This window comes from Podarcis tiliguerta (genome assembly GCF_965153285.1).
Source record: "Podarcis tiliguerta genome assembly, chromosome: Z".
Lineage (NCBI taxonomy): Eukaryota > Metazoa > Chordata > Lepidosauria > Squamata > Lacertidae > Podarcis > Podarcis tiliguerta.
Window position 1 is genome coordinate 2,307,455 of NC_139553.1, and position 15,189 is coordinate 2,322,643.

The following is a 15,189-nucleotide window of genomic DNA, read 5'->3' on the forward strand; positions in this document are numbered from 1 at the left end:
GGCCAGCAAGATTCTTTTTTATGGGCTTCCTAAAAAATGCCCGAAGCCATTATTGCAACTTTACAGGGAGTGTCGGTGGGGAGACATAGCAGTAAGAACAAGGTCAGTTAAAATTGGATTTTGTGCTAACGAGATCGGTGTGTTTGCATACTGACTTGCTGAAGTCATTTGCAGAGGTGGAAACAGAAGTCTCACCGGGAATTATGTATGCCGGTGTTAATCAGAACGGATAACACTTCTGAAAAGTCTGCTGAACAAATCCCTTTTGGAACAAGATGACACCTTCATCTGCCATGTTATTTGCATAATATCAAGGAATTAGCATAATTAGCCCAGAAAGCAGAAAATGCTTTGCCCATTAGGGTCCTGTTCTGTTGTATCTGGAGCAGGGAGCGTGGGGATTTGATGATGCTGACTTTTATGGCCTGAAGGGGGAGCCCTTGACTTTCTTATGAGATGCAAGGCAGACTTTGTCCTGGTCTGGAGCCAAGAATATAAAAAATTGCAATTTTGCAACATCCTGCTTGGGCCCGGACACCATTTTTAGGTTGGTTAGGGATGTGCATGTTTGTTTGCATCCATTTTCCCCAACCGGGTGCTCTCCATAAGCTTTGGACACGAGTTCCAAATAGCCTTGACCACTGACCGTTCTGGCTGCAGCCTATAGGAATCAGCTGATGACTCTGCTGGACTAGATGGGCTCTTCTTGTGTTCTTAAGAAGTGATTCCACATATCTGCAATGCTGTCTCTTCTGCTTTTTGGTTTTGAAAAGCTGCCTACCAGTTGCAATATACCGCAGTGGTGGGCGGTGAAAATGGTGATAGCAACTGAAGGCTCCTTGGGGCAGGGACCTGCCTGGGTTTTGTTTTGCCAAGGCCACAGCGGCTGAGCAGGGCTGCTTGTGGTCCCATTGTGCTTGGGCTGAGAGCTTCACCTGGTTGGGGTCTTGTGCAAAAGCTTTAAGGGAGAAGGTGGGTTTGAGGGAGGGGAGGCGAAGAGGAGGTGGGTTCTGTGACTGTATCTCTGGTCGTAAGATGGCAGCAAGGGGCCAGGTGGAAGTGGCAGAGGATGTGGGAGAGACCAGGGTTCAAATCTGTACTCGGCACGAACCTCATGGGGTGTGTGACCTTGGGCCTCTCTCAGCCTAACCAACCTGCCAGAGTTGCTGCGAGATAAAATGAGGAGCAGGGAGGGCCATATAGACCACCTTGAGCTCATTGGAGAAAAAGGTGGCATATAATTATTCTGCGGGGGGGGGGGGTGAGGATAGGTAAACAGGCAAGCGGGTGGGGCCCTGTGAGGCATTTCGAAGAGCTCAGGGTGGGGGTCTTGGAAGACAGGCAGAACAGCTGACGGCCGGGCTTCCTTTCTGGGTTGCTGTTGCCATGGTTACAGCGGCATTGTTTCACCAACACAGCTGCAGCAGCTATGCAAACAGTCAGGTCTCATAACTCCCTGATTTCCTGGTGTGCGGCTCCCCCCCCCCCCCGCCTTCCTTTCCTGTTTGTTCCTTACCTTCTCTGGAAAATAGGAGATCTGTTTCGCGTTTTTTTTACCTTTCACTTTCACTTCCACGACACCCTCTCCCCCCAGGGGACCCATGCATGAAATGTGCTGCTTTAGCTTACGGGCTGTACAGGTGCGGTGGAGAATCGGGCCGCGCTGCAACCAGGGCTTGCAAAAAAAGAAAAGAAAAAAAGAAGTGCCTGAGAGCAAAAGCGCCAGTAACCAAAAGCTGCTTGCCGGAGGAGCTAGCTTTATCTTCCTTGTTTATTTACAGTGGTACCTTTGGGTGCGAACGGGATCCGTTCCGGAGCCCCGTTCACATCCTGAAGCGAACGCAACCCGCGTCCGCACGTGCGCGGGTCGTGATTCACCCTTTCCGCACATGCGCGTGACGTCATTTTGAGCGTCTGCGAATGCGCGAGTGGTGAAACCCGGAAGTAATGTGCTCCGTTGCTTCCGGGTCGCCGCAGAGCGTAACCTGAAAACGCTTAACCTGAAGCACATTTAACCCGAGGTATGACTGTATTGTATTTCTATCCTACCTTTTCACTCAAGGAATTCAAGGTGGCATATATGGTCGTCCCACCCTCTTCATTTAATCCCCATAACACCCTTGTGAGGTAGGTTAGGCTGTGAGGGGCTCAAGGCCACACCCAGTCAGCTTCATAGCCAAGTGGGGGATTCGAACTCAGGTCTCGCAGTGGTCTGACTGGCTCTCTTCCTGTATGATAGTCTTCACCAACCTGCTGGTGGGCTCTGCTTTATGTATATGTGTGTTTGTGGCATATGCATGGCAGGGTGGGGGTTGTCGGGGGCTCTCTTTGCATGCGCTCATGCAGGGGGTCCCAATCCACCTCCTTTCCCCAGAACATTTGGCAATTGTTGAGGGTCCTGGACGACCGCTTAACATTTTCCCTCTTCAAAGGCAGCCTTTGAGCGGGAGCTGGAAGAAAACCTTATTCCTCTGCCTTTTCCCAGAATGCTGGCACAGTGCAATGACAAATTCAGCCGCGGGTTGCTACACACCAGAACAAAAGCACCTGGAAGCAGGGCCTCTTTGTCAGCTGCCCCTGAAACTCTGCAACCTTTCGTCAGAAGTATGAAAACATACCCCTTTCCTTGGGGTTCAGATGTGCCTGCTGCAGAAACTCTTCCTCTTCAGCGTTTCTTCAGCTAGTTTTCCTGAATCTTGCTGCTTTTCTTTTTAATTTTGTTATACGTCTGCCAGGGTGATTGTCATTGCTTTGAGCCTTGCAAAAACAATGGATTAAAACGGAGAAGAAGCCTACCTCCTGGCATGTGCAGAGTGCCTTTCCTTCAGCCATGGACAATAACATGCTCTCGTTATGGGTCAGGGAAGAAATTGTGGCTTCCTGGCAGCCTCAGCCCACCAGTTTAGGGCTTTCTTTAGCCTTTGGCTTGTGAACAAACTCAAATGCTCTAAAATTTATTTGCACTGTAATGAAGTCAGGCAGCTTTTCCCACCAGAAAGGTGTCTTTTGTATACCTTTAGCCAAAGTTCTTTTTTGCCTTTAGATATTTTTTTTTTAGTGGAAAAGTGCTTTGGAGAAAGCTGTTGTAAACAAAAACAGATCCCTTATGGGGTACCCAAGAGCCCTTATAGAGTCCTTTGTAGATTCTCCATCGGTAGGAGAAAATAACAGAGGCCAACCAGAGAATATTGAGAAGCAAAGCAGCTTGTAAGCCTGATCTTTATTAAAGCTGTTGCAACAGGGTGCTCCCCTCACACGCAGGAAAGGAGGAGGAGAACCTTGAACCATGCGCACAAGCCCTTATATAGACTTTTGAACTGCTCACCTTGGAGCCCCAAACCACCCCTCCATACATCATAAATACATCACAGAAGGGGTGTAGCCCAAGACCACCTCCAGTACATCATACATACATCAGAAGGGACGGTCTAAAACAGAATCCTGAGTGTGTTGTTTATCTCCTGTCTGCCAGGTTACCTGATTGGATTACCTGGGCATCCTGGCCACTCTTTTGTTATGATAACTACTGGTACTCAATTCCTGAATCCAGGCCACAGGCTCACCCTATTCCAGGGGTCAGCAAGGCTTATCAGGCAGGCCAGATCACTCCCGCAGAGATCTTCCGTGGGCTGGGCCAGCGCAGCACAATGCCGGAAATCGCATCTGCGCATATCTGTGGCGCTGGAAATTGCTTCTGCGCATGCCCAGACGCCGGAAAGTGCGCATGCGCAGAAGCGATTTCCAGAGCCACAGAAGAGAGTCCCTGCGCTGTGCCAGTTTAGCGCAGCATGTGGGGAACTGCCGAGCGGGTGGCTCATGGGCCGGTTAAACCCCTTAGGATGCCTGTTGTTGTTTAGTCGTTGAGTCGTGTCCGACTCTTCGTGACTCCATGGACCAGAGCACGCCAGGCACTCCTGTCTTAGGATGCCTACCCCTGCCCTATTCATATGTTATATGTGCCCCTGAGACAGGATTTGTGAGCAAAGAGACAATAAGGAGGCTCCCCATCTCTTTCAACCTTGCAGAGAAATATTTGAGGTCAATTTGGAAAAGACAAATGGTTTCAGGACTTTTTCTGTGGGTCTTTGACATGTCATCTGTACATTTATGTGTGTGCTTGCTTGGTACATTTATGAACATTTACCATTTATGAACATTTACCATTTTAAGGTTATATATAACCTTAAAATTCTTGTAACAAAGCAAATGAAAAGCAGCAAACAAACGAAGGGCCTGGATTTCTGCCCTCACCTTTCTTCCCCCAATGCTGCTTGGATTGGCTTGTCTGCTTTGTGGTGCTCTGTCTCTGGAAGAGCCTGCGCTGTGCGGCGGATGCATTCCTTGTGCCTGTTTCAGAATTAATCAACTTGTAGCTGGGATAATCTTATTTGCTATGCTGTAGTGGGAGGGGGGGGGGGCGTGTGGATGCTAATATCACTGACTTTCTGCTCTTGTTTTCCTGGTGCTCAGAACCGGCTCCAACTTCCTTATTTCTATAGGGTTGTATGCTATATAGATGCAAGCTCTCTCACAGCCTCCTTCCCTACAAACCCTCTTAAGTGCTGAGATTGGCAGAAGGCGCCCTCTTGGTATTCCCTCTACCCTTGCAGGCTCAGGGTGGCGATTACCCAGGAGAGGGCCTACTCTGTGGTGGCCCCTAAGTCAAGGCCACAGAGTTGCGCTTGGCTCCTTCATTGTGCGGCCTCCGAAGGATGCTGAAGACGCAACTCTTTGCCCCGTGTTTTAATGGTGGGACCTGAGGGCAAAGAAGGGTGTGTAACAGACAAATAAAAATAAAGAGTGAAACTTCCCCCCACCCCCTCACCTATCCACTCTCAGAGCTACAGTTCTCAGTGTGGTTTAACAATCCATCCCTCTTCACAGAGAACTGTCATAACACAGAATTTTTCAAGAACCCTCAAGCCTTTGGCAACACGTACCGTATTTTTTGCTCTATAAGACTCACTTTTTCCCTCCTAAAAAGTAAGGGGAAATGTGTGTGCATCTTATGGAGCGAATGCAGGCTGCGCAGCTATCCCAGAAGCCAGAACAGCAAGAGGGATTGCTGCTTTCCCTGCGCAGCGATTCCTCTTGCTGTTCTGGCTTCTGAGATTCAGAATATTTTTTTTCTTGTTTTCCTCCTCCAAAAACTAGGTGCGTCTTGTGGTCTGGTGCGTCTTATAGAGCAAAAAATATGGTGATTTATGAGGTTTTGGTTTTTATATCAAAGCAAATGTCACAAGTCCTGTAAAGTTTTCCATTTGGGGGAAACTGAGGTTCTGGCAGCTGCTAGCATCCCTGTCGAGCGTTCCCAAGAGCTGAAACCTTTCAGGCAATTGGTCCATAGATCTAGTAATCAAAGCTGTGGTGAAGTTGAAATAGCTTGTTTTGCGTATTTTGGTCACTTCTTGACAAACCGCTGTCCAAAATCTGAATACCTGTGGACTGTGTCACCACAGGTGGAAAAAGGTTCCTCTTTCAAATCTCCCCCCTCCCCCCCTTTTTTTTGTAAGCTCATCTGTATAGACATAATTTGAAGTTTGGCTCTTAGGTGACTTTGGAAGTATAATAATAATAATAATACTGTAATAATAATAATAATAATAATAATAATAATAATAATAATAATAATAATATTTTATTTATATCTCGCCCTCCCCAGCTGAAGCCGGGCTCAGAGTGGCTAACAACAGTAAAATAATACAGCATTCTAAAATCTATTCATTATAAAATCAGTTCAAATCAAATTAATGGCAACCATTGGGCTAGAGTTCTGTGAGGATTACCAAAGGAGGGAGTCAGGCTGTGCCCTGGCCAAAGACCTGGTGGAACAGCTCTGTCTTGCAGGCTCTGTGGAAAGATGTCAAGTCCCGCAGGGCCCTAGTCTCTTGTGACAGAGCGTTCCACCAGATCGGGGCCACAGCTGAAAAGGCCCTGACTCTGGTTGAGGCCAGCCTAACCTCTCTGTGGCCCGGGACCGTAAGGTCCTCTGTGGGACATACCAGGAGAGGCGGTCCCATAGGTATGAGGGTCCTAGGCCGTATAGGGCTTTAAAGGTTAAAACCAGCACCTTAAACCTGACCCTGTACTCCACCGGGAGCCACTGCAGCTGGTTAAGCATCAGGTGAATGTGATCCTGCGGAGAGGAACCCGTAAGGAGTCTTGCCGCGGCATTCTGCACCCATTGGAGTTTCTGGGTCAGTCTCAAGGGCAGCCCCGCATAGAACGAGTTACAATAATCAAGCCTGGACGTGACTGTCACATGGATCACTGTGGCCAGATCAGGGCGAGAGAGGTAAGGAGCCAACTGCTTAGAGACAATTCGTTAGAAAAGGAGAGTAGGGTTCGATGAAACCTCCTGTTCAGAGGCAGTCTATCTTTTGAGTACGAGATATCCTGTTGGGCCGATATTCTGCCTCTGGGCTTCTGGCTTACCAGCATGGGAAATGGGTTATTGGAGTAGATGGGCCTTTAGGCTGCCTGCTTTTATCTGTCGTGTGTATCACATTGCCTCCCTCGTCTCTCCCAGTCTGGAATAACATTTCCCGCCTCCTAGTAACCTAAAAAAGACAAGCCCTGCTCTTAAATCCTTACCAAGGTGTCGGTGTGAAACCCTTTGAGAAATGCTGTAAATGAGAGGTGCCCTGCCAGCATAATTTTTATTCATTGGTATTTTGAAACTGGCATTGATTTAAATATTAGTTACCGTATTTTTCGCTCTGTAAGAAGCACCAGACCACAAGACGCACCTAGTTTTTGGAGGAGGAAAACAAGAAAAAAATATTCTGAATTTCAGGAGCCAGAACAGCAAGAGGGATCGCTGCGCAGCAAAAGCAGCGATCCCTCTTGCTGTTCTGGCTTCTGGGATAGCTGCACAGCCTGCATTTGCTCCATAAGACGCACACACTTTACTTTTTAGGAGGGGAAAAGTGAGTCTTATAGAGCAAAAAATATGGTACTTAAAAAACAAAGATTCTGTGGGTATGGGAGAGCTACCTGATGCTTGCCTCCAAATCTGTATCCCTCGCGCATTTGAAGAGGGCGCGGAAAAGGTGGGACTCCATCCCTCGGTTGTTTTCCTGAGAATTACACATTTTTTGCCTCACTCTCCCCAACCTTTCGTCTTCCTGAGTAAATCGAAATGAACCGGAGGTCCTCCTTTCTCTCTTGTTGACTGTTGTGGGTGTCATACTTGCTCCATTAAGCAGCAGAGGAAGAAAGAATTTCCCCAATTAGCGTGCTAATTAATTTCAGACACCCCCCCTCCTTTCCCAAAGCAAGTTGCCTTCAAAACTAAGGCTTTTAAAAAAGGCATTCTTGGAGATATTGTTTGCAGAAAGGATCCTCCTTTCCCTGCAACCTCCCACCTTTGCCCACAAAATTTCCATAGTAAGGGGGTAAACAGCCAGGGGGTGTTTTAAAACGTTGTTGCTCCAGTGGTGAACATGCTTCTTTGCAAAAAGGGGGGGGGGGGGCAGTGGGAATGAAGGTGCTCTGTGCTGCCTCCTCCTCAGAGGAGGCCTGGAAACGGCCTCTGCATTCACCCTGGGGAAACTGTTGCATCATAAGTCTGGCGTCTGTTGCAATACACCTCTGAGTGTTCCAGTCAGTCTTGGGGGCATAGGCTTGTTTGTCCCGGGGGTGGACGCGTGATTTGAAGCGGGGGGGGGGGGTGAACTGGAGGGCAGCAAGCTTGCATCAGCTTAACGGTCCCCCCGGATTAAGTAGCTGCACCAGTGAGGGAAGTTTTAATTGCCAAGCCAGCGAACCGGGGCAACAAGGGGTTGGGTTTCCTCCTCTAAAACCTGGCTGGGGTTCTGGGGTGTTTCTGTAATAAGAGCAGAGAAGCTAAAATGCTGTTGCTCTGACGGTGAGCGGTTAACTTTCCCCCCTTAAATTGGATGTTTTTGTGCATGTCTTTCTGCGATAATTTATTTTGGTCTATTCCATCTTCAAGGGACATGGGTGGCACTGTGGGTTAAACCACTGAGCCTAGGATTTGCCGATCCGAAGGTAGGCGGTTCAAATCCCCGCGACAGGGTGAGCTCCCGTTGCTTGGTCCCTGCTCCTGCCAACCTAGCAGTTCGAAAGCATGTCAAAGTGCAAGTAGATAAATAGGTACCACTCTGGCGGGAAGGTAAACGGCGTTTCTGTGCACTGCTCTGGTTCGCCAGAAGCGGCTTAGTCATGCTGGCCACATGACCCGGAAGCTGTACGCCGGCTCCCTTGGCCAGTAAAGCGAGATGAGCGCCGCAACCCCAGTCGGCCACGCCTGGACCTAATGGTCAGGGGTCCCTTTACCTTTATTCCATCTTCAAGCACGCAGCTTCATTGGATTTCCATAATATCGGAATTTGGGGGGCATCCAGTGAAGCTCTGGTTGGCCACTGTAAGGACAGGATGCTGGACTAGATGGGCCATTGGCCTCACCCAGCAGGGTTCTTCTTATGTTCTGTGTCCTCACAATGGCCCTGTGGGGTTGGCCCAACATCACTTGGTGGGCTTATGGCTGGGGCGGCAGCGGGGTTTTTGAATGTGGGCCTCCCTAGTACAGCCTTCTCCATATGGGTGCCTTCCAGGTGTTTCGGATTGCACCTGGTTGGCAAGATCTGCCCAGGAACTCCCAATGTGTTGTTGGATTCTAGCCTCAGCCAGCCCTCCCCAAGGCAGCATGGCCAACAGTCAGGGAGGACGGGAGCTGTGTGGTCCAGTGACCACGTTGGCTTTCTATGCACTCGTCAACACAGTTACTGCAGGTTTCCTCCAGCCCATGATTAAAAAATAAATAAATGACAGTCCTGCACCGAATTTCAACCCTGCAATGAGAAAAGCTCAATTCTGAAACCCTGTAAATTGGGCAAATGTGCGTATCTTCCACCCTGCGTCCCTGTATTTCTTCCATGAGGACTGAGCACAGTATTGTTTCCTTTTGAGGAAACAGGCGCAGGGGTCGGAGGGTGAAAGCATCTCCCGGATCACAGAGAAAGGGGCGATGTGCCCGCCAGTCCTGGTAACTGTCTGCTCAGAAGTAAATCCTGTGTGCAATGGGGCTCCCTCCCATGTAAACGTAGGCAATAGAATTGCATACCTAAATCGTTTCTAATTTATGCATAGCATTCGCTTCCAAGTTGTATGTACCTTATCTCTTCTTCCTCTTGTGCTTCACTGCAGTTTCCTTTTGGCCGCCGCGTTCCCTGTGACATCTACTGGCACGGTGTCTCGTTTCACGATAATGCCATCTACTCGGGCCAAGTCAACAAATTTCCAGGTAATAGATTTATTTCGCGTCGCTCATTTAAAAGAAGCAGTTGTGTAAGGGAAGAGGGGGAGCCCTTTGTGGTGTTTTCTGTCTTCGCAGACAGACAAACCCTCTTCAGGTACCTGAAAGGTTGTCTCATGGAAGATGGAGGAAGCTCCTGGGACCCAAACCAACTCCATTAATTAGATCTGCACTTCGTTTTTCTTAACGCTTCTTCAGTTGACCCTCTTCTCCCTTAAAAAGACCAAACCGTTTTATGTGTGCAGTGGACACTCGGGTTGCGAACGTCATCCGTGCGGGATGCACGTTCACAGCCTGCAGCATCCCCAACCCGCAGCGGCGCATCTGCACACACACGGGTTGCGATTTGGCGGTTATGCGCAAAGCATGATTTAACGCGTCTGCGCATGCACAACCGCCGAAAGCTGGAAGTAACCTGTTCCAGTATTTCCGGGTTTCGGTGGCCCGCAACCCGAAAAAACGCAACCTGAAGCGTCTGTAACCCAAGATATGACTGTAATTGGAACTGTTCTGCAAGATTCCTGGCCACGTATAAAACCAACACTGAATACCAGCCTGCGGAAACTTGTCCTTTTCATGCACGATTTAGCTCCTGGCACATGGGTGGCATTTACCGCCTCTTGTCCAGGGGTGCAAAACCTCAGGCCTGGGATTCCTCCCAAGCCGTATCCCCTTCTCCCCCGGCTGCCCCTGTCACGGACCCTGATCGGCACCTTTCTTAAGTGGACGAGAATGTGTCCCTGTGCAATGTCTCCTGCTTGCTGGGATAAGATGGAGCATAGGGAGGGGAGCATGGGTGCAGAGACTAGCCTGCTGGTTGGTCAATGGTAAAATTTTCACTCCTTGCCCAAAGTGCTGTGGTAGGCCTAAGTTGACTCTCATGCCGGAAGTGGCCCACACTGGTCTACCCTGGCTGCTGGTGCCCCTCAAGGTGTCAGACCATTGGGGAGGGTGGGTGTGTGATTTCCTAGCCAGTTTTGGTGTATTGGTTAAAGTGCCAGAGTCGGACCCGGGACAGATCAGGGTTCAAATTCCCACTTGGCTGTGAAGCTCACCAGGTGTGGCCTTGGAGGGGCCAGTCACTGCCTCTATCAGCCCAATCTACCTCACAAGGTTGTTGTGAGGATTAAATGAGAAAGGGGGAAAACCACATACAGTGCCTTGAGACAGAAACACAAAACATGTAGTAAAAGCAAGAACAGATCAGAACAAAACAATGACCACCCCCACTGAACTGAACTGCGACACTTCCAGTCTCAGAAGGAAAGCTCAGACAGGTCCCCCCCCCCCCCATAGATTATTTTTAAAGAGAAGAGGGGAGTTTTAGTCAACCTTTTCCTAATATTAGGTCTATCAAACTTCTTAAAGCTCCCTTACTTCGCCTTTAATCTCTACCTGAATCCGGTTAAGTAAGAGCTAAGCGCCCAAGATATTGATTCATCACAGCTCACAGCTCTTTCTGTTTATTGCGTTCTGCAGAGAGCTGTCAGGCTTTGCTCTCTTGGAATAGAGTTGGCAGGAAGGCAGCTCCCCCCAATGCCAAACTTAATGAAACTCTGAAGTTTGGTTTTCTCTGCTAGCTCCGACGATCAGCCAACTTGGCTGCCTCTTCTCACGTAAGAAAGAAAGCTCTGTGGCAGGATAGGTGTTTGGTCCCTGCATTCCTCCTTGCATGGGGTAAGCAAGCAGCAACAAAACAGGACAGTATTGGGCAGTGTCAGCCCGTGGCCAATTGGGCGAAACCTTCCCCAATAGATGATCATGTTAGATTACTGCAATGCATTACACTGCTGGGATGCAGCCAAGGAATCGGGGGCAATTGGCAGGGCCCCAGCTGGCCCCAGCCCACCAGCCGATGTGCCGGGCAATCTCCAGTCCTTGGATCGGCATGAAACTGCGACCCCAGCTTCAGAAGCTGTGCATGCACACTCAGCAGAGTAAACGCACAACAGAAGTAGCAGGAGAGGCATACGCGAGCATATTTGCAAGCAGTTTATTCGGCATACATCAGGACAGAAGGAAACATGTCTTCTCTCCTTCATGTCCAAAGCAAAAGCTATACACAGACGGAAGTTCCCAGCAAGCTGTGCTGGAGTGTAAACAGGCATGTGATACACAACAGTCATGCCTGTTCCTTAAGGTGGAACGGAAATATTCTAACATACACATGGGGATTCCTTAGGAAACGGTTGGCAGCCAGTGCAGAATTTGGTGATCAGGTTTCTCACCGGGGCAAGACATTCTGAGCACAGAACGCCCATTCCTGGCCTGACCACACTGCCTGCCAATTAGTTTCCAGGCCCAAGTCAGAGTGCTGGTTTTGACCCACAAAGCCTTATGTGGCTCAGGACCCAAATATCTCAAGGGCTCCCTCTCCCCATATGACCAACCCAGGCTCTGCATTACTCCTTTGAGGCTGTTCTCCGTGGACCTGATCCGTGGGAGGCCTGGAGGGCAACAACAGTCAGGTGGTTCCCTTCTTGTGGAACACCCTCCCCAGGGTAGCTCACCTGGAGCCATCACTACATATATTTAGGTGCCAGATAGAAACATTTATTTTTCTCCAGACCCATTGGCTTTTAATTATCTGTGGCCTCCTTCAGTGCGTGGGATGTTTTAAACCTGCCTTTTAAAAACAGGGTTGTCATTTCAATTTTTCTTCATTATTACGCTGGTTTTAATGTATGTGCTTGTTGCTTTTGTAAGCTGCTTCAAGTTTTATTTTATTTTTAATAAAAAAGTGGCCAATACCTTTAAATAGCAACATGATCAGAGATTGGAGGCCATGAATGACAGCTGAAAAATTGAGCAGGAAAACCGTGGAGTTTGCTCCATTGTGGACTCCTTTGTCATGCAATGCTATGCATGTCTACTCAGAAGTAAGGCCTCTTTAGCTCAATGGAAAGTGGTGTGCATTCTTACAGACACTTCCTGAGGAGAAGTTCCGCTGCGTTCAGCATAACATGCTCCTGAGTGCAGCTTTTTCTAACAAGGTTTCTGCAGGCTTCCTGGGTTATGTGTTTGATGAGACTGATGAGTGCCCCCCCCCCAAAGCACCCAGAGGCTGCTGTGTGAGCAACAGCTGCCTTAGCACAGTCGTACCTTGGTTCTCAAACGCCTTGGTAGTCGTATGTTTTGGCTCCGTCGAAAACCCGGAAGTAAATGTTTCGGTTTTCGAACATTTTTTGGAAGCTGAAGATCCGACGCGGCTTCCTCTTGAGTACAGGAAGCTCTTGCAGCCAATTGGACACCACACCTTGGTTTATGAACTGTTTTGGGAGTCGAACCGACTTCCAGAACAGATTACGTTTGAGTACCAAGGTGCGACTGTGGCTGTGCATGGGCTTTGCAGCCTTTGCAAAATAAAAGAGGTCACTGTTTATAATCTTTTGATATTATCAAATAATCATTTGATATTATCAAATAATAATTATCAAAAGTTATTATTATAAGTAATGTAAGAGGTGGTTGAAGGTAGAAGTTGGATGGCTACCTGTCAGGGGATTCCTTAGCCGTGATTTCTGCATTGCTGGGGTTGGACTAGATGACCCCTGGGGTGCCTTCCACCTCTGCTCTTTCCTTCTCCGTTCTGCTTCTCTCTAAAGCAGAGACAGGGAACGAGGGGCCTTCCAGATACTGCTGGACTCCAAGTCCCATCATCCCAGCCAGCGCTGCCAACTGTGGGGGATGATGGGAGTTGGAGTCCCGTGACTTCTGGCGCCGGGTGCTGCTGAGAGCCTGGCTGCTCAAAGGCCTTTATCCCACCGATTGCCAGCTGCAGGAGAGGGCGAAGGCCGTTGCCTCTTCCATGTCCTGCCAGCGTGGCCCCTGGGAGAAACTCTGATGCAGCCGGCCTCTTCTCACGACCGTGGCACCGTCTTGGGCAAGGCAAGGTGTGAAAATAGGGTGCAAGGCATTTTCCTCTGGTGCAGAAATGCTGCAGGTGGCAGGTCGAAAGCGCTCAAGAAACAAAACAAAACCACTTTCCTAAAATAATGGGGCCAAGCTAACTAGAATAAATAAGTCCGTGGCCCTCCAGAGGCTTGTGTGCCACAACGGCCCTCGTGCCTGACCACTGGGCATGCTGGCTGCAGGGAGAGGGAACCAAATATTACTGGGGAGAGCTGCGGACTCCCCACCCCTGAAATAAATAAGTCGATTTTGCTTGTGAACTTGCATACGTTCTCATGCAATCATAGGTAATCAAGGGGGCAGCCAGTGATTTGTGTGTTGCCAACGACACGAGCAGGAATTACATTCATGGAATTACAAAGTTGGAAGGGACTCGCAAGGGCCATCTAGACAGTCCATGTTCCTACAATGCAGGAATCACGGCTACTGATGAGGCAACGGCCACTGACCACAGCAAAGGCAGCCAGGCTTCTGAGGCCCAGCGAGACTGGAGAGGTCCAGCCACAAGGCAGCTAGAATGAGAACCATAATTAAAAATGCAAGTACAGATAAAAGGAGGAAAGTGCTCAAGAAACAAAACAAAACCACTTTCCTAAAACAATGGGGCCAAGCTAAGTAGAATAAATAAGTCTGTGGCCCTCCAGAGGCTTGTGTGCTGCGACAGCCCTCAGCCTGACCACTGGGCATGCTGGCTGCAGGGAGCGCTTTTGGAGGAGCACCCTTGTCCTAGACTTGCCCGTTGTTGAGGCGCTGCTGACAGCTGACCTTCTTCCTCAGGCATGACCGAAACGGTCCGGAAGATCCCCTTGAGCCTTGCCATGCGGATGATGCACGAACTCTTCCCCGCGGAGTATGACTTCTACCCACGCTCCTGGGTCCTGCCAGAGGAGTTCCCCGTTTTTCTCGCAGAGGTGGGCTGTCCTCGCTAAGGTCTTTGAAATTTGAAAGAAGTTGGTATTTTAGCATGGCACTGCCCAGTTTGGAGCTCTCTGCCTTTTGATACCAGGCAGCTGTTGTACTTCATTGTTCGCCTGCCAAAAACTTCCTTTTTCCCCAGCTTGCCTAGATATTTGTAATGCTGATGTTGTTGTTTTTTTAGTTCATCACTGATTTTAATTCTTTAAAGTGTTTTAAATGCTTGTTAATTATTTCTATCGGCAATTTTATTGTTTTATCCTTTTCTGTGCCAGCCAGCCTAAGATTTTATTTTATGATCAAGCAGCGTGTACGTTCCTTGACTCCCCCCCCCCCCCCGAATTTTGGCCACAATGGTTTGTTTCTCATAGAGTTCTATGCTACAGTTCCCAGCACCCTTAGTCAGCTACAGTCCCCGGGGCGAAGCCATATGCATTGAAGTGGTGCTTTAAATTTATTGTGCGGCTGTGACCCCTTTTTTCTGGGCTTACAGCTTGGAAAGGGTGGCTCTGGCACCACCTTCTCCTGGCCCTTTGCCCAGGTGCTGGTTTTGACCTTTAAAGCCCTATGTAGCCTAGGACCCTCATACCTACAGGACCGCCTCTCCTGGTTTGCCCTGCGGAAGACCTTACGGTCTTCAAACAAAAACATCTTGAAGATCCCGGGCCACAGGGAGGTTAGGCTGGCCTCAAACAGAACCAGGGCCTTTTCGGCTGTGGCCCCGATCTGGTGGAATGCTCTGTCACAAGAGACTAGGGCCTGCAAGACAGAGCTGTTCCGCCCAGCCTTTGGTTTGGACTCAGTCTGACCCTTATGTCCCCTCCCCCCTTTACGGTTTTGATCCATGGGCTACTTTTAAAATGAGGCTGCATTTTAAATTGCATTTTAACCTGTATTTTAAATTGTTTTGTTGTTGTTTCCCCCCCCCCTATTAAATTTTACTGACGTTAGCAGCCTTGAGCCCAGCTCTGGCCTGGGAGGGCAGGGTATAAATTATTATTATTATTATTATTATTATTATTATTATTATTATTATTATTATTATTAAATCCGGTCCACGGATGGTCTGGGAATCTGTATGT

At 48.9% G+C, this 15,189-nt stretch overlaps 1 protein-coding gene across 1 annotated transcript in view; it reads left to right on the plus strand.

Annotated features, from left to right (window-relative positions):
• TTLL11 (tubulin tyrosine ligase like 11) overlaps positions 1–15,189 on the plus strand; it is a 78,633-nt gene that overhangs the window by 10,569 nt on the left and 52,875 nt on the right. The window contains exons 2-3 of the mRNA XM_083423063.1: positions 9,172–9,268; positions 13,970–14,103. Coding sequence (XP_083279189.1) covers positions 9,172–9,268; positions 13,970–14,103 — 231 coding nt within the window. The remainder of the gene's footprint in view (positions 1–9,171; positions 9,269–13,969; positions 14,104–15,189) is intronic.